At 48.2% G+C, this 18758-nt stretch overlaps 1 protein-coding gene and 1 long non-coding RNA gene across 3 annotated transcripts; both read right to left on the bottom strand.

Moving 5' to 3' along the window:
- Nucleotides 1–3333: 3333 nt before the first annotated feature.
- On the bottom strand, nucleotides 3334–4894 carry LOC141371405 (uncharacterized). The gene is made up of 2 exons (XR_012376348.1): nucleotides 4085–4894; nucleotides 3334–3530 (listed from the first exon to the last, which is right to left on the bottom strand). It is a non-coding gene; the product is annotated as an uncharacterized lncRNA (long non-coding RNA).
- Nucleotides 4895–5685: 791 nt separating this feature from the next.
- Nucleotides 5686–18753, bottom strand: LOC112806974 (sialic acid-binding Ig-like lectin 5). Of its 2 annotated transcripts, XM_025849507.2 has the most exons (9): nucleotides 18618–18753; nucleotides 18167–18535; nucleotides 17663–17941; nucleotides 17418–17465; nucleotides 16610–16870; nucleotides 16243–16527; nucleotides 15921–16020; nucleotides 14832–14913; nucleotides 5686–7122 (listed from the first exon to the last, which is right to left on the bottom strand). In XM_025849507.2, the coding sequence occupies exons 1-9, from the start codon at nucleotides 18652–18654 to the stop codon at nucleotides 6931–6933; spliced, it is 1653 nt and encodes a 550-aa protein (XP_025705292.1). In that variant the 5' UTR covers nucleotides 18655–18753; the 3' UTR covers nucleotides 5686–6930. The 2 variants fall into 2 exon arrangements, with proteins under 2 accessions (XP_025705292.1, XP_073742541.1); XM_073886440.1 differs by lacking the exon at nucleotides 14832–14913.
- Between the last annotated feature and the right edge of the window lie 5 nt (nucleotides 18754–18758).

Raw genomic sequence — 18758 nt, 5'->3', positions numbered from 1 at the left:
GAAAGTAAGCCACTAAAATGGAAAATGTCGTTGTTGAATTGGAGTAACTTTAAAAAGCACCAGGCAGGATCGAATAACCAATACAAGACTTACCCTCCCAATGCAAACAAGTATAAAACTGTACATAACGTGTGGGGCAGTTCACTGTCTTGCTCCCCATGCAGGTCGTCTTCCCTGATGACCAACACCAGCCTCAAGCCCACCACCACCCACCTGGCCATGTGCTCACAGAGGCAACAGCTGCTCAGAGAACTACCTGGGAGCTCCCACTTTGGGCTCCCATGTTGGCAGCTGGACATTCTCTGCAAACTCTGTCATGTCCCTCCCCCTGCCACACCTGTGCTTCGGATGATGCTCTCTCTTCCCAGCCTGCCCCCTCCGGAACCCTTCTCCCCAGTGATGACCGGGGAGGTGAAGGCTGAGCTGCAGAACTGGCGTAACCTGTCATGGGGGCCCCTCCCCTCCCACTCCCCACTCATGTTGCCTCATTCCAAGTGCATTTCTACCCCCTCAGAATATGGATGGAGGGGTGCGGCATCCTCTCAGAATTCTTGGACCACCCTCTTGGAGCAGGAGTATCTGAGGGCCAGGACTTACCTGAAACTGAGTCTTCTCTCCATTCTGGCTCTTAGCCCAGACCTGGTCAGACACGAAGCCTCCAGAAAGGCTGAACCCGGACTCATCTGCGGGGGTCCCTAGGGCCCGCCCACCACTAGAACTAAGAGCTGGGGCCCTGGCTCCCACCCCAGACTTGGCTGTGATGTTTGCAGGTTTCTGGTGTCGATCTGAACTCAGGACCTGTATGTGGCTCATTCTCAGGTTTCCCCGGGGCCTGGCAAGTCCCTCATCTTCAGAATGAGTCCTCACGTCTCAACGGTTCTGTTAGCTCCATGGGGCCTCCCCTAGGGTATCTATTGGACCTTTCCTCCTTACCCATCACCGTTTCCCCTGACCTTGAGGCCTGACTGAGGCCTTCCCCTCATCTGAATATTTACCTTCATATACAATGAAGGAAAACTTAGAATTACCTCTGTGACCCACCGGCTCCCAATACAACACCTCAACCAGACTTTTGATGCTTCATTCCTTCAACGGAGCTGAAACCAAGCTCGCCATAGCACCAGGCACAGAGCAGGATCACAAACCACGTGCTGTCATCGAGTTCCTTGGCAGTACAAGGAAGGGATTAAAAGCAGAGCAGGTACACCTGCGTGGCTCCGTCGTTAAGCGTCTGCCTTCGGCTCGGGTCATGATCCCAGGGTCCTGGGATCGAGTCCTGCATTGGGTTCCCCACCGAGCGGGGAGCCTGCTTCTCCCTCTGCCTCTGCCTGCAGCTCCCCCTGCTTGTGCTCTCTCTCTGACAAATAATAAAATCTTTAGACAAAAAGGCACAAGCAAATATCAACACACTGGAAAGTGAGGGGAGGGAGGGGAGGAGCGGGACACAGGTTTTCTGGAGGGGGCGAAGGCAGAATCAGCTCTGGGGGGCAAGTCACCCCGTGTTGTGTGCGAAATGCATTGTGTCTCTGAAGTTAACTAAGCTCCCAGGATGTTTTCAGAGGGAGATTAAAGAGAAGCTTGGACGTCCTCAAGCCAGTACCTCTGTCCCTTAAGAGTATCACGCCGGTCCCGTTCCCCGGCCCTCCTCCCTCTGCCTCTGAGGCAGGTCAGGGATCTGCCTCCAGGGGGCGCTCCACCCATCATGCCAGACCTGGGGACCTCCCAGCCCAAGGGTTGGCGCTGTCCGTGGTTCTGGAGCATAGCTGGGTGAGTTCAAGAAACCCCAGTTCTGCTAAGGACCCCAATCCACAGGCACAAGGTCCTGAGCCCTAGGCCAGTAGGGCATCTAAGTCGGAGCGGTTTCAGAAAGGCTGGGTCCCTCCTGGGAAGGAGGATCCAGAAAAAGGGGTGGGCTGGGCTCATCTCTGTGTTTTCCACTCAGCCCTTTTGTTGCCTTAACATTCTTTTGACCTTGTGGACCCAGCCTGGCGAAGGGACAGGAACAAGGTCTTCTCTAAGGTTTGATTATTCTCATGCTGCTGGTCCTTGGCCCACACTTTATTTTTTTTTAAGATTTTATTTATATTAGAGAGAGCGCACACACAAGACAGGGAGCGGCAGGCAGGAGGAGAAACAGACTCCCGACTGAGCAGGGAGCCCGATGCAGGACTCAATCCCAGGACCCCAAGATCATGACCTGAGCCAAAGGCGGATGCTTAACCGACTGAGCCATCCAGGCGCCCTAGACCACTCTTTAGGCAGCAAGTCTGTGCCCGGATCTCCCCTTGAGTGGAGGATAGGAAAGAGGTGGATGTTCACTGGAGCGCCTCCTGTGCCAGACTCAGGACTGTGCCTTTATTATAACACCTTGCCCCAATGAACCCTCACAACCACCCCTAGAGAGGACTGGCTAACAATTCTCTTCATTTGGCAGAGTGGGAAACTGAGACCCGTGGTATGCAACCTTCACAGGGTCTCACATCGTTGATGCACATTTGGAAGCTGGGATTGTGACCCACACATGCTTGATGCCATAGAGAATGATTCCTGAATCCACTGCGCTCTGGTCTCAGAAAAGCTGATGATGCACACTACGGAGGTGTTTTATTTATAAGGGATAGAGAACCATCAGACAATAGTCCAGGACTGATGGTGGTTGCAGACAGCAGGAGAGACCTCCATAGGGAGAGTCTAAAGGGATCACGATCATGTCTCCAAGGACCAGCCCCTATGCCATCTTCCAACCAGTTCAGGAGACTCTGCTGCTAATGGACATGTAACATACTCACTAGTAGTGACAGAGTGGATTTCACTTAGCATTTGCCACCAGAATGTCCCTAGAAGAGGAAGTTCCCCAGTGAACTTCTATCTTAGGGAAGCTACCAAGCTTGTCAGGCCACCACCAAGAATTAAGATCTCAGTGTGACCTACACAGAGGGTAGTTTTTGAGAATGTGAGGCCAGCTATGGAGAAGCAGGGAACTGGGGAAGAAGCTGAGCATAAGGGGACAGAATGTGCAGAAATTTGTTTAAAAAAAAACAAAAAACAAAACAAAACTCCGGGACACCTGGCTGGTTCTGTCAGAGAAGTATGCAGTTCTTGACCTCAGGGCTGTGAGTTCGAGCTCTACCCTGGGTGTAGAGATTACATAAAAATAAAATCTTTAAAAAAAAAAAAAAGAACCCTCGTATCACCCTCTACCTGTCAGAATGGCTAAAATAAAAAACACAAGAGGGCTCCTGCCTGGCTCAGTCAGAAGAGCATGCTACTTTTGATTCCCGGGGTCCTGAGTTCGAACCCCGTATTGGGTGTAGAGATGACTAAAACAAAATAAACTTTTTCCCCCAAAGATTTTATTTATTTGAGAGATAGTGAGAGAGAGCACGAGCGGGAGGAGAGGGAGAAGCAGGCTCCCCGATGAGCAGGGAGCCCGACGTGGGGCTTGATCCCAGGACCCCAGGATCACAACCTGAGCCACAGGCAGATGCTTCATCGACTGAGACATCCAGGCACCCCTAAAACAAAATAAACTAAAACAAAACCAAAACCAAAAACAAGAAACAAGCGTTGGAGAGGCTGTGGAGAAAAAGGAACCCTCATGCACTGTAGGTGGGGGAATGCAAACTCGTACAGCCACTGTGCAGAACAGTATGGAGGTCCTCAAAAAGTTAAAAATAGAACTACCCTAGTATCCAGTAATTGCACTACTGAGTATTTACCCAAAGAATACAAAAACACTAATTCCAAGATATATGCACCCCTACATTTACACCATTATTCACAATAACCAAATTATGGAAGCAGCCCAAGTGTCCATTGGTATATGAATAGATAAAGAAGATGTGGTATATGTATACATTGGAATATTAGCCATAAACAAGAATGAAATCTTGCCATTTGCAACAACATGGATGGAGCTAGAGGGTGTAATGCTAAGTGAAATTAAGTCAGAGAAAGACAAATGCCACATGATTTCACTCATATGTGAAATTTGAGAAACAAGACAAATTAACAAAGAAAAAAAGAGACAAACCAAAAAACAGACTCTTAACTAGGGAGTGAAGGTGATTAAGAGTACACTTACCATGATGAGCACAGAGTAGAGAATTGTTGAATCACTATACTGTACAGCTGAAATTAATAAACATTGTATGTTAACTATACTGGAATTAAAAAAAAAAAACCCACAGGCACAAAATAGCATCATTTAGGCCAAATCCCCAAACCGGGACTTAATGCATAATCTAACTGCAGTTTCACTCTCCTATAACCAGGGCTCAGGGGTTCAGGAGCAGCTGGTTCCAGGAGTCCCAAACAGACCGGGTTCAGCCACTCCAAAGGCAGAGACACAAGCGGTGGTGAAACAAGACAGGAATTTACTCCAGGAAGGCCAAGTCCGGGACAACCGCGGACTAACGTCGCAAAGACTGTCTTCAGAGAGCTGAAAAATCTTCCTAGGTTTATAGTAGGAAAATGTGGGGGCGCCTGGGTGGCTCAGTTAAGGGTCTGACTCTTGATTTCGGCTCAGGTCACCATCTCAGGGTCGTCAGATCGAACACTGCATCGGGCTCCGCGTCTGCTTGAGATTGTCTTTCTCTGCCCCTCTCTCCCCACCCCCACCCTGCACACACACTTCTGCTCTTTCTCTAAAAAAAGAAAGAAAAGAAAATGTTGGAGGAAGGGCACTGGGAACGTGCTGCTAGGCAGTAAGGGTCAAGTCGATCACTGTCTTGCGGTCAGTCATGCTGGGTCTCCCTGGCTCAGGGCAGTTTTTATTGCTTAAGGGGATAGTTTCACTTTCCATCACGGGATGATCCCCCCCACCCTCCAAGGTCTTTTGCCTGAGTTAAGAGATAAGCTGGAATGAAGATCTTAATCAATTAGAAAGTACAGACTGAGGGGACGCCTGGGTGGCTCAGTGATGAAGGGTCCAGTTCTTGATCTCAGCTCAGGTTTTGATCTCGGGGCAGTGAGTTCATGCCCCATGTTGGGCTCCATGCTGGGGCATGGAGCCTACTTAAAAAAAAAAAAAAAAAGTACAGACTGAGGTCAAAGTGTAGGTGGTTGGCATCCTCTGTCATTCCACCAGAAATGTAGTCCTAACCGGTCAGTCAGGAATTTATTGATCAGTGCCAATGAGTCTGCCACAAGGGCCCCTCCATCCCCCAAAGGAAGATGAGGTCATCTGCAGAAAAAGACCCCTTACCTTCACCTCCCCACAGAAGGGAAAGCAGCCTCGCCTGGACTGATCCTTTTCTCTTGCTAATACCTTTCTTGCCCCACCTCCTTCTAGAAAAATTTCCATTTTGTACCTCAATTAAAGCCTAATGTCAGGCGCTTACAATCAGAAAAGCTCACTGGGCACTGGTACTGCAGTGCTGCTAGGGAAGTTTGGGCTGTTTTCGTTTTAGTGCTTTCTTGAAAAAAATAAGGAAATAAATAAATTATAAATTAGTCCAACTTTAGAGGAGGGGAGAGGATGAGCTCTTTCTTCCGTCCAGGCTCTCAGCCGGGGTGTGTGCAAGGACTTCAGGTGTGAAGGCCCAGCCAGTGTCTGCCAGGTGAAGCAATGAGGCAGAGCCTCCAAGGGAGGGATCTCAAATCGCACAGCTGTGGGTTAGAACACAGAGGTTGTAAAGAAGAAAGCGGAGGGAAGTGCAGTTGGGTGGTGCTAAAGACCAAAAATTCCACTGAATAAATCTGAGGCTTTATTCAATGACTCCTGACTTCCGGTAAAGACACAGGTTGCATGTAGTGGGAAGTTTTTATAGGCAGGAGGGTGGGGCAAGGGAGTTATTATCAAAAGAAAAGATTTTTTTCAGATTGGGCCATCTTTTCCAGGGAAGATCTTACCCTGCAGGTGACCTCACCAGTGCTGATCAGGATATTTCAGATCCTCTGTGGCGCCTGGGTGGCTCGGTAGGTTAAGCGTCTACCTTCGGCTCAGGTCATGATCCCAGGGTCCTGGGATCGATCCCCACGCCAGGCTCCCTGCTCCTTGGGAAGCCTGCTTCTCTCTCTCCCACGTCCCCCTGCTTGTGTTCCCTCTCTCACTGTGTCTCTCTCTGTCAATAAATTAAAAATAAAGGTCACATTTCTGGGAGAGGTTGAAACTGCCTTTAGTCTTGGTTTGCTGTTGTGGGGGCAAGTGCCTCCATTTTGGGCCCGTTGTTTCTTTTCCAACAGTAGCTACAAGGGGGTCGTAATGGACTTTAAAAGCCAGGGGCAGCCGATGCTTGTGATGTATTGTCTAAGGCTAGGGAGCCTTGAAGGGGTTTGTGCAAGAGACCTGGGGTCAGCTCTCTGGCTGTTGGACAGATCCCTGTGGGGCCCATCCACAAGACAGGAAAGGGACTGACAGTCAGGAGGTTAAGGAATGTGCTGGAAGAACTGACAGGTACAAGTGGGATGAGGAGGAGACTCCAAAGAGATGATAAGATGCTGTATCATGAAGCAAACGCCAGGCTGAGGGGCTGGTCTTTCCCTGGGGAGGCTTTGAAGAGCTCTGGGAAGGAGAATGATGCCAGCAGGTTGCTACCCTGTGCTCTGGGACTGGTCACCCCCAGCCTCCGGGTAACTTGCCAGTTACCTTTCTGTCCAAAGAAGAGAGAGCAGTAGGTACTGAGCACACGTGAGACGGGACATTTGTTGGTTGATTTCTGCATGTTAATTTCTTTAATGTCCACAGCCACCTCTGAGACCGGATGCATGATCTCTGATTACAGAACGGGAAGCTGAGGCACAGAGGGATGAAGTGACTTGCTTGACAGCCTGCGTTGGAGCCCAAGTCCGCTCCACCTGGGGACACTCGGCAAGTCCTTCCTGTTCGTATTGCCACAGGGCTCCACATGCTTCACCAATTAGTGCCTGACTTCTCCTCTCCCCCAGGGGCCGCGATTCCTCGGGCCGGCACCGAGCTCTAAGCCATCCTCATTTGCTTGTCTTGATCTCTGAGTACTCGCCGGTGTCGGTGGCTTCCTCATCCTCAGGTTCCCTCGACTTCATCCCGTGAAAGCTGAAGGAGGCATAATGGAGCTCCTGTTTGTCCCCTGAGGGAGAGGCATCCCTGGCAGGGGTCGCTTGGGCTCGGGGGCTGTCTGGCCAGGGCTTTTGCCTGGAACCCTGAATAAAGAAGAAACAAGGGAGTCAGAGAAGGAATAAGGCAGGTGTGGTCCCCAAGGGAAGTTGGGCTAATGGGGCATTTATTCATTCATCTTCCTATTCATACATACTTACTACGAATTCAATTATTCACGCATCCATTTAAAATTCTGTAATGTTGGGATGCCTGGGTGGCTCGGTCGGTTAAGCACCTGCCTTCGGCTCAAGTCATGATTCCAGGGTCCCCAGATTGAGTCCCACATCAGGCTTCTTGCTCAGGGAAGATCCTGCTTCTCCCTCTGCCCCTCACCCCACTCGTGGTCTCTCTCTCTCAAATAAATAAATAAATCTTTAAAAAAATAAAAATAAAATTCTGTAATGCAAAAATAATAATAATAATAAAATAAAATTCTGTAATGCTCTGACTGTTTGGACATATTGAAGGTTTACTAGTCACGTTTAATCCTCACAAAAAAACAGTGTGAATGATACTTTTTCTCCCCATTTTACAGATTAGGGAGACTGAGGTGGGGGAAAGTGATGTAACTTGCCCAAGTCACTCCTCTACTCACCAGCAGAGCCAGGAACAAAACTCAGGCCTGCTGTGTTACTGGAAATAAAAAGAGGCGGAAATACTTGAACAAAAATAAAGATAAAATTCCCAGAATTGAAGAAAGATAAACCACCTCAGCTGAAAAGGGCCCCACAAACGCAAGAAAAAAGACAAGGGAAACCACATACCCCAATACAGCAATAGTAAATCTTAAAAATATCAAAACGAAAGAGAAAAATGTAAAAGTCTCCAGGGACAATGACTGGATCACTTACAAATGTGCAAGATTCATACAGGAATAATTTTTTTTTCTTTTTTTTTTTTTTTGGCGAGAGAGGGAGCCGGCACGCTCAAGTAGGGGGAGGGGCAGAGGGAGAGGGAGAGAGAGAATCTCAAGCAGACTCCCCGGTGAGCACAGAGCCCGACGTGGGGCTCGATCTCACAATCTGATGATCCTGGGATCATGACCTGAGCCGAAATCAAGAGTCAGACACTTAATCACCTGAGGCACCAAGGTGCCCCCAGACATAATATTTCTTAACAGCAACACTGGATACAAGAAACAATAGTGTTTAAAGCATTGAAGGAAGGGGGTGCCTGGCTGGCTCAGCGGGTAGAGCATGTGACTCTTAATCTTGGGGCTGCAAGTTTGAGTCCCAAAGTTGGGTGTAAAGATTACTTAAAAGAAAAATAAGATAAAATGATAAAATAAAGCATTGAAGGAAAATCACTTTGATCCTAGAATTTTTTTAAAGGTTTTATTTATTTATTTGACAGAGAAAGACACAGCGAGAGAGGGGACACAAGCAGGGGCAGAGGGAGAGGGAGAACTGGACTCCCCACTGACCAGGGAGCCCGATGTGGGACTCGATCCCAGGACCCTGGGATCATGACCTGAGCCGAAGGCAGATGCTTAACAACTGAGCCACCCAGGCAGGTGCCCGATCCTAGAATTTATATCCTGCCAAGTGAAATTCAAATGTAGGAACATTAAAAAAGAATTTCAAACACACAAGTCCTCAGAAGTCTTAATACAAGAAAATCCAAATTGAAAACACACTGGGAGGAAGAATTCAAATAAAAGTAACAAAACCTGAAAGTGCTGCAATAAATCTGGGGTATAAAGGTGACAAAATACCTCAGTAAAATGTGTGGCTGTGTATTAAACAAAAGACCAAATAGAAAAACGTTAAGTATGTTCATAATAACCCAGAATGAGAAATGAAGATCTAGAAAAAAAACCAACGTTGTGGAAAGTGGAGGGAAAGAAGAACAAGAGATACATAAAAGTACACTGAAGTTTTTTTGTTGGGTGTAAGAGATATTAATTTTTTAAGAAAGGAGAAAATGAAATACTGAAAAAAATGGAACCAAGTGAAAGGAAAAGTTAAAATAGGAGAACAAAATCCGCATGTATTAACAACCACAGAAAACACAAATAGAGGATGTCAAATTGGATTTGTAAAAACCTGGCCCACTCAGTCAGGAGACTCTTAGTGCCAGGGTTGTGAGTTCAAGCCCCATGTTGGGTGTGGAGCCTGCTTAAAAAATAAAAAATAAAAAATTCTTAAAAAAAAAACCTGGTTATATGCTGTTTACAAAAATCACTCCTGAAGTATAAATAAAATGTTGTTGGAGGAACAGAGGATGTAAAAATATCAGACATCTTACTAGCCAATGACAAATTGGTGTATCTATATTAAGATCCAACCAAATAGACTTTAAAACAAAAAGTATCAATAGCAATAGAGAGGATCACTATGTGTGATCAAATGTTCAATTCACGAGAGGATATAGCATTTCTAAAATATATGGACTCACAACCTGGAGATCAAGAGTAGCATGCTCCACCAACTGAGCCAGCCAGGTGCCCCAAACTAGGGATACTTTAAAAAAAATTTTTTTTTAAATGGGCTCCACACCCAATGTGGGGATCAAACTCACAACCCTGAGATCAAGAGTCACATGCTCTTCTGACGGAGCCAGAAGGCGCCCCTGTGATATTTTTTAAACAAACAAACAAACAAAAAAAAAACTGTTAAAATGGCCAACAGACACATGAAAAAATGCTCCACATCACTCGGCATCAGGGAAATACAAAGCAAAACCACAATGAGATACCACCTCACACCAGTCAGAATGGCTAAAATTAACCACTCAGGAAATGACAGATGTTGGTGAGGATGCAAAGAAAGGGGAACCCTCCTACACTGTTGGTGGGAATGCAAGCTGGTACAGCCACTCCGGAAAACAGTATGGAGGTTCCTCAAAAAGTTGAAAATAGAGCTACCCTGTGACCCAGCAATTGCACTACTGGGTATTTACCCCAAAGATACAAATGTAGTGATCCGAAGGGTCATGTGCACCCCAGTGTTTATAGCAGCAATGTCCACAGTAGCCAAACTATGGAAAGAGCCCAGATATCCATCGACAGATGAATGGATAAAGATGTGGTATCTATATACAATGGAATATTATTCAGCCATCAAAAAGTGAAATCTTGCTATTTGCAACAACGTGGATGGAACTAGAGGGTGTTTTTTTTTTTTAAAGATTTTATTTATTTTATTTGAGAGAGAGAGCCTGAGAGGGGGGAGGGTCAGAGGGAGAAGCAGACTCCCCACTGAGTAGGGAGCTCAATGAAGGACTCAATCCCGGGACTCCAGAATCATGACCTGAGCCAAAGGCAGTCGCCTAACCAACTGAGCCACCCAGGCGCCCTGGAACTAGAGGGTGTTATGCTAAGTGATATAAGTCAATCAGAGAACAAGAATTATCATATGATCTTGCTGATATGTGGAATTTAAGAAACAAAACAGAGACTCATAGGGGAAGAGAGGAAAAAATAAAACAAGAAGAAATCAGAGAGGGAGACAAACCATAAGAGACTCTTAATCATAGGAAACAAACTGAGGGTTGCTGGAGGGGAGATGGATGGGGATGGGGTAGCTGGCTGATGGACATTAAAGAGGGCACGTGATGTAATGAGCACTGGGTATTATATAAGACTGATGGAACACTGACCTGTACCTATGAAACCAATAATACATTATATGTTAATTTTTAAAAAATGAAAAAAAAACTGTTAAAATACTTCAATGTCTGTGTACAAATTATTAGAGCTAACAAGGGAGCTTACGGGCGCCGGGCTGGCTCAGTCAGTGGAGCATGCGACTCTTGACTTCAGGGTAAGTTTGAGCCCCACATTGGGTGTAGAGATTACTTAAAAATAAAATATTAAAAAATAACTAACACGAGAGCTTAGCAAGCTGGAAGAATATAAGATCAATAAGTATGTAATTGCTTTTCACACATTGTTGCATCTACTGAGAGAATGAAGACAATCCTCAGCATCCAGATCAGCACCCCAAAGAGCTGGGTGTCACTGTGAAGAGATGAACATTTATAGTGGAGCCCCAGAAGAACTCTGCAGGGGTGTTCAGTCCCACCAAAGTAGACAGGAGAAGGAGAAGCTGCATGGACAAATTAAGGAACTGGCTGCTGTTCAATCTTGTGCCACCTACTACCAACACTCTGTGTGACACAGACCTCTGTAACTAAAGAATGGAGTCTGAATGTGCTCATTTCCCCATCACTGATTCAGGGGAGTGAGTTGTTTATTGAAATACGAAATCTCTTAGAAGAAAAATACATCTGCAAAGGATGCATGAGGCCGGATTTCTTGTGCAGTATCTGAAGTCTAAAAGGATGAGTTGATTCTTGAACGAAATGATGTTTTATTTGCATCAAATTCAGCTGCTTTGTTCAGCTAGACATGACAGTTAAAAACAAAAATATCACAAATTTTTCAGACGGTATCTCTCTGTAAAAGCATGGTGCAGCAGGCTTATGAGTAGATCTAAGAATGCTCCAGCTACCAAACCAATAGGAATCTAAATGACACCTAAGACCAATCTGTAATTTTTTTAAATTCTAAAACACTTTATAAATTTTTTAAAGTTCATTATTATTATTAGTAGTAGTAGTAATCTCTACACCTGGCATGGGGCTTAAACCCATGACCCTGAGATCAAAAGTTGCATGCTCCTCCCACTGAGCCAGCCAGGTGTCCCAACCTTTCATAATTTTTTTTCATAATTTTTTTAAAGATTTATTTATTTATTTGAGAGAGAGTGAGTGTGTGCACGTGTGCTCGAGTAGGGGCAGGGGGGTAAGAGGAGAGAGAGACAGAGTTATGAGCAGACTCACACTGAGCACAGAGCCTGGTGCAGGGCTCAATCTCACCACCCTGAGATCATGACCTGATCCAAAATCAAGAGCCGGCCGCTCAACCAACTGAGCCACCCAGGCACCCCAACTCTTCATAAATTTTTAACAAATGTTTTCATCCTGCATATCATTGAAGAGTGATCAGAAAATGCACCTTTAAAAAGATAGCATTTAAGGAATGCCTGGGTGGCTCAGTTGGTTAAGCATCTGCCTTTGTCTCAGGTCATGATCCTAGGGTCCTGGGATAGAGCCCCATGTCGGGCTCCTCTGCCTGTAGCTCTCCTTGTTTGCGCTCTCTCTCTCTCTGACAAATAAATAAAATCTTTAAAAATAATAAATAAAAAGATAGCATTTATAATAGTAACAAAACTAGTTATTAAGGAAGTAAAAGAACAAAAGGTTTGCAAGACCTGTCTGAAGGAATACTACATCTTTCTTGGAAAAACTTTAACTAATAGATACCTGTTCTTGTGGACAAGAAGACTTGAATTTATAAATAAGTAAATTCTTCCCAAGTTGATTCACAGATTCAATGTAATTCCAGTAAAAAACCAACAGGAGTGTTTTTTGGAACTTGACAAACTGTTTCTAATGTTTATATAGAACAGCAAAAGGCCAAGAATAGCCAAGACACTATTAAAGAAAATTAAGGAGGTGCTCCTGCTCTATCAGATATCAGGACTTGGTCTCGAATTACTGCCTTGCCTCTAGAGACAGTTCTGACTCAGGGACAGTTAAATTGACCACTGGAATAGAATACATTTTGATGTATGATGGGGGCACCTAGATGGCTCAGTCAGTAGCATGTGTGACTCTTGATCTCGGGGTTGTGATTTCAAGCTCCATATTAGGCATGGAATCTATTAAAAAAAAAAAGAAGAAGAAGAAAAGGGGCACCTGGGTGGCTCAGTGGTTTAAGTGTCTGCCTTCAGCTCAGGTCATGATCTCAGGGTCCTGGGATCGAGCCCCACGTCAGGCTCCCCAGTCAGCAGGGAGTCTGCTTCTCCCTTTCCTTCTGCCTGCCACTCCCACTGCTTGTGCTCTCTCTCACTCTCTTCCTTTCAAATAAATAAAATCTTAAAAAAAAAGAAATTATATTTGAATATCCTTCTAATCTTAGGATAAGAAAGGTTTTCTTAAATGAGACCCAAAATTCACTCAACAGAGAAGAGGAGATTGGTGAATATGGTTATATTAGAATTAAGAACTAACGTTCATCAAGGTCACCTTTAAAAAGTGAAGACAAGTTAATCACTGGGAGAAGATATTTACAATGCATATAACTGGAAAAAAAAGTATGAAAATGTATAAAGCTCGCCAGTAAATTCAATAAGAAAGTCAAACACCCAATAGGGCATTGGGCTGCAGATGGGACCGGGCATTTTAGAGAGGAGGTGTTCATATGCCAGTGAAGACAGAGAGATTTTCATCCTCACTGGCAACCAATGAAATGCACATCAATACCACAGTGAAATGGTGAGATGACAAAAAAATTTCAGAAAACCAAGTGCTGCAGAGATTATAGATCAACAGGATCCGATAGGCAGAGATGGATGTATAAATTGATGCATTTGCTCTGGAAAACCTTGTAAATTGGGATATTCACACACCTTCTGACCTAGTAATTAAATTCTTACATAATGCTGAAGAAAAACTCTTGCATGTGAATGCAATGAGATATGAACAAGAACATCTGGAACAACTCAAATGTCCAGCAACAGGAGCTTAGGCAATAGACAAAATCATAAAATGAAACAGACAACTGCAACTTCATGCAACACAGATGAATCTCCACGACATAACTTACAGTGTTGGGTCTACAAAAGCAAGTCCAAGAAGAGTGAACAGAATGTGGCCAACCTTTGTAGGTTCAGAAGTAATTAAACTAATCAGCATCTATTTCAGGCATACGTATATGGGATAACGCTAGCAACAAAAGATTCAGAGCAATGGTTACTGGGGATGGGTCACAGAGCAACCTGAGCAGATGGAAGTTAGGGTCAGTGTTTGAGGTCTCTGGTTGGATGGTAGGCTCACAGTTGCTTATCATATTGTGAACAAAATGAGTAAGTACTAATGAACAATGCTTGTTCCTGCGATAAGAGGTTGGTCACGAATAAAGCATTTTGGATAACACCATTTAGGGTAACATGGATGTAGTTTTATAGGGGATAGGGGACATGTTGCATACGGATAGAGTGAGAGACTATTGCAGCCCCCTGCCCTCAAAGACATCATCAATATGAGAGGGCGGAGATAAGGCAAAGGTGGTGATGTTGTGTGAGGTGCCCCTCAAGACAGGGATGGACACAGAGCTCTGGGGACATAGGGGAGAGAGGCATGGACACTGGCAGGGAGGGAGATGGCAAGGGTTTCCCAGAGCAGAAGATGTTGGTACTGGAGCTAGAAAAATGATCACACAAGGTGGTCTGGTGAAAATCGGGACAGGAGAGCATTCCAGGTGGGAGGAACTGTACATGCAAAGGCCCCAAGTCGTAGGGGAGCAGGTGTGTATGGAGACCATGAGAAGGCCAGTGTGGCTGGACCATAGCCAGACCAGGGCTGGAGTGGCCATCAGGGGAGACTTCTAGAAGTACTTTAAATATCAGACCAAGAAATGTGACTCGATTCTCTAAACAACGGGAGCAAACAACATAATTGAAACTCCCGAATGGCTGGAAAGCAATAGATTTTGGGAGAGGTTCTGTCAGGCTGTGTCCAGTGATCACTCCAGTGAGTGATCAGCAGGGGTGGGACAAGAGGTGACCAGAGGGCCACTGGGTCTGGGAGATGAAGGTGAAGAACAGAAGGGACATCAACTCCCAGGTGTCCACCCAGGTGACCAGGGTGGAGCAGGGGATGGGGAAATGCTAGGAGCTCCATCTGGACTCTGAAAGGACAAGCCCGGGGCTCCCCAACTGCATGAAAGGACGCCAGCATCACTCACCCAGGCAACTGTACCCATGACAGGATCTTCATCATCCAGGCCCTCTCGACTCCCGGATGCTTGCTTCCTGCGGGCTTTCACTCTAAGGGGAGAAACCAGCACACTGCAGCCAGGATGGCCCAGGCACCCATGGGCAGGCTGCCTGTTCTCTGGTGAAAGGGCATCCAGACCCCAGAAGTAGCCCCACACTTTCCTGACCTGCAAGTAAGCACTCCATCCCCCTGGATGAGCAGAGGTTTGGCCAGACCAAACTTCCATCACTAAAGATCCCCCTAACACATTAAAAACTTGTGCCTGAGTGGTCATAGCAGTGTTACTCGTGATAGCCAAAAAGTAGGAACAGCCCAAATGTCTATCAGTAGATGAATGACAAACAAAATGTGCTCCACCCATGCAATGGAACGGTATATGGAAGTAAAAAAAAGGATGCAGTATTGGGCGCCTGTGTGGCTCAGTCAGTTAAGCATCTGCCTTCAGCTCAGGTCATGATCCCGGGGTCCTGGGATCAAGCCCTGCTTGGGCTCCCTGCTCAGCAGGGAAACTGCTGCTCCCTCTGCCTCTGCCTCTCCTCCCCTCTTGTGCTCACTCTCTCTCAAATAAATAAATAAAAATCTTAAAAAAAAAAAAGATCAAGGACTGACTCATGCCACAACATGCATGAACCTTGAAAACATCATGCTAAGTGAATGAGGTCAGTCACAAAGGACCGCATGTTGTATGATTCCACTTACACAAAATGTTCGGAATAGGCAAATGTAGAGACAGAAAACAGATTGGCGGCTGCCTAGGGCTGGCGGAGAATGGGGGCAGGATGGAAATTAAGGAGTGGAGGGTTTCTTTGCTTTGTTTCTCTTTCATTTGGGGGTGATGAAAAAGTCCTATAATTGTGGTAATGGATGCACAACTCGGAATACACTAAAAGCCATTGAATTGTACACTGTGAATGTATGGGAAGTATATCTCAATAAAGCTGTTATCCCCCCACCACCCAAAAGAGATGCCCTCTGGATCTACTCTACTCCGCTCTGCATTTCTGGGATTGAGTGACCTCTCTCCGCGCTCCCTGTACCTCCCCAAACAAAGACTTACAAGCAGAAGAAGAGGAGGCACAGACTTAGGGACAGCAGGGCCATAGCACCAGCACCTCCAAGAGCAGCAGGCACGGCTCCTGCCAGGAACACTGATCTCCCTGCAGAGAAGAGGTGTGTCGAGACTCACTTTCGGGACTCAGGCTCTTGCTTTCCCTACCTCCTCGCAGAACTTGCTGAAGGGCCAGCTTACGCCAGAGATGGAGCAGCACCCTAACCCACCAATCGCCCTCTGTGCAGGCCCCAGCCCCAGCCCCAGCCCCAGCCCCAGGCTTCTCTAGGACTCCCTTCCCCTACACCTCGGCCCCCGACAGCCCCCGGACCTGGCAGCAGCAGGAAGGCGGCGCTCTGGGACCCGTGGGCGTTCCGGGCCTCGCAGCTGAGTCTGAGGCCGGAGCCCAGCGGCCCGCTGAGGCTCAGGGAGCTGTTGGCCCAGGGCCCCGCAGAGCTGGAGGTGATGGTCCAGGAGGCGTTGCTGTGGTTCCCCTCCAGCAGCCCCTCCCCCAGCCGCCAGCGCAGGGTGGGGGCCGGCTGGGCTCGGGAGGAACAGCTGCAGTGCAGCCCCTCGCCCTCCCAGGAGCAGGAGGGGCTGAGCAGCCGCGGGGGATCTGCGGGAGGGAGGGGAGGGGTCAGCGGTGTCTCTCCTCCCCAGGCCCCGGGCAGTCAGCCCCCAGGGGTCCCCACACTCACAGACCACAGAGAGACGCAGGGAGACGTGCTGGGAGCCCAGCGGGTTCTGAGCTTGGCAGGTGAGGAGGTCTCCTTCCTCTGCAGCCCCTACTTGAGGCAGGTCCAGGTTTGCACTCCTGTAGATGGGGGTGGCATTCCGGGCGGGAGATCCCCGGAACCAGCTCAGCTCTGCAGGGGGGCTGCTGTCAGCAGCACAGAGCAGCCCCAGAGCCTGGCCCTCCAGGATGAGAACCGATGAGGTGTTTTCCAGAATCTTCGGGACTTGGGGAGAGAGATGCAGAGAGAGGGCACCAGCTGTGGGAGGCTGGCAGTCTCCATCCCTCCCTCCTTCCAAGGAGCTGGTTGGCATCTCCTTCTCCTTTCTTGACCCACTGATTTGGTTCCATGAGGGTTGAAAGCCTGGGCTTTACACCCAAAGGAGGTTGACCTCAAGTGTCTGGGCCTCGTATCTTCAGAGGAGGCTCAGTGTCCCACTGGGACATGCCTGGACTGTTTGGTGGCTTCGCTCAGTGAACACAGCAGGAAATAGGATGGAGGAGGCTGGGATGGAGCGGTAGGTGGGAAACCAGAGGAGTGAACTGGTGAGGTGAAATGGGCTTTGAACAGTTTGTGCGTGTGTGTGAGCGTGTGGGGGTGCAGGTGCGTGCACCCATGGGAGGTGGAGGAGGGAGAGTGGTGATTTTTATCCTTGCTTTTCCCATATCTGATCCCAGTAAGGCTATGATCCCCACCGCTTTGCTGGGAGCTGACCCGCTACCCCCACCTCAGGGCCAGGTCCCAGCCCCCAAGAAGACAGGTTCTTTCCTACCTGCAACATCGCTGAAGAAGATGCTGATGTTGAGTTTCTGGGGAGCGTCTGGGATGGAAAGATATGGCCCTACTTCAGACGTGAAGATTGGGATGGAAGTTGACCCAGCACCCAAGGAGGGGTAGGGGGACCGGGAAGGTGGGGATTGCTGTACTTGTCCACTCCGCACCTACACTCCCAAGGCGCGCATGCGCGCACGCGATCCCCACGGCCCTGAGGGACCCAGCCATCCCTCCAGCACTCACAGGAGACATTGAGCCTGATGGTTCTTTCCACGGTGTCCTGACCTCCTGGCAGGTGCACCTGACAGGTGAGGTTGCTGCCATGGTCCTGCAGCCTCGGGGTGAGGGTCAGCACTGAGGAGTGGAGGGTCTGGGGGTCCAGAGAGTCAAGAGCCCGCCCCACCCAGGAGAAGGTGAGAGGTCTTCCCTCCTCGCAGGATCCCAGCATACTGCAGGTCAGGTTTGTGGGATAGCCAGACTTCAGGGGCTCCGGAAAGTGGATGTCGGGTTTCTGTGTCAGGGCTGAGGAGGAGAGAGGGAGGTGCTTGGGCCCCAGGCAGGTGGGGACCCAGAGTGTGACCCTGGGAGGGACCAGGGCCTCAGGGCACAAGCTGACTCCGGGCCCCCATCCGTCTTCCCACCATCCCAGCCCCAAGACCTGGAGCAAGGAGTGTTCCAGGGTCCTGTTCCTGTTCTATGAGGGGGGTCTCCGTGTCCCAGAGCCCTCTTCCGGGGCCCCTGCCAGACCTGCCACCTTCACGGTCAGCTTCTTAGCTCTGTAACTGTATGCAATGTGGTCTGCCTCCACTCGGACATTGTAGACTCCCTCGTCACTCTTCCTGGCCTCTCTGATTCTCAGGGAGCAGTTGTGCCTGGGGTTCCCGACGAGGTAGAATCGGCCCTGGGTCCCCATCTTCCCCGTTTCCGTTTGGTCATTTGTAGCCACAAGATAATTGTTGTCCCCTTTCCGGAACCAGTATATGTAGAGCTTCTTAGGGGAAGACCACGAGCTCCAGGGGTAGGAGAAGGAGCAGGGCACGTGGACACACAGACCCTCCTGCACCGTCACCGATTCCGGCACTCGGAGCTCGAACCGTGGATCCTCCTGCGGGGACCCTGGGGGGACACAGAGGCTCAGCTCCAGCTCCAGCCCACTCCCAGCTGTGCCCAGCCAGCCCCCCTCCGTTGGCCCACTTACCCCCCCACAGCAGGGGCAGCAGCAGCAGGGGCACCATGTCTGCACCGGCCAGGGCAGGAGCCCGGGTTCGGGTTCCTCTGTCAGGGAAGGAAATGGCCCGAATGGAGGTTGAGGCCAAGGAAGCCCCAACAGGAAGCCGTG

Source organism: Callorhinus ursinus, unplaced genomic scaffold (genome assembly GCF_003265705.2).
Source record: "Callorhinus ursinus isolate GAN/ISIS: 27379988/994484 unplaced genomic scaffold, GSC_fseal_2.0 scaffold71, whole genome shotgun sequence".
In the NCBI taxonomy this organism is placed as follows: Eukaryota; Metazoa; Chordata; class Mammalia; order Carnivora; family Otariidae; genus Callorhinus; species Callorhinus ursinus.
The sequence above is the reverse complement of the archived record's forward strand: the minus strand, read 5'-3'. Positions and strand labels throughout refer to the sequence as shown.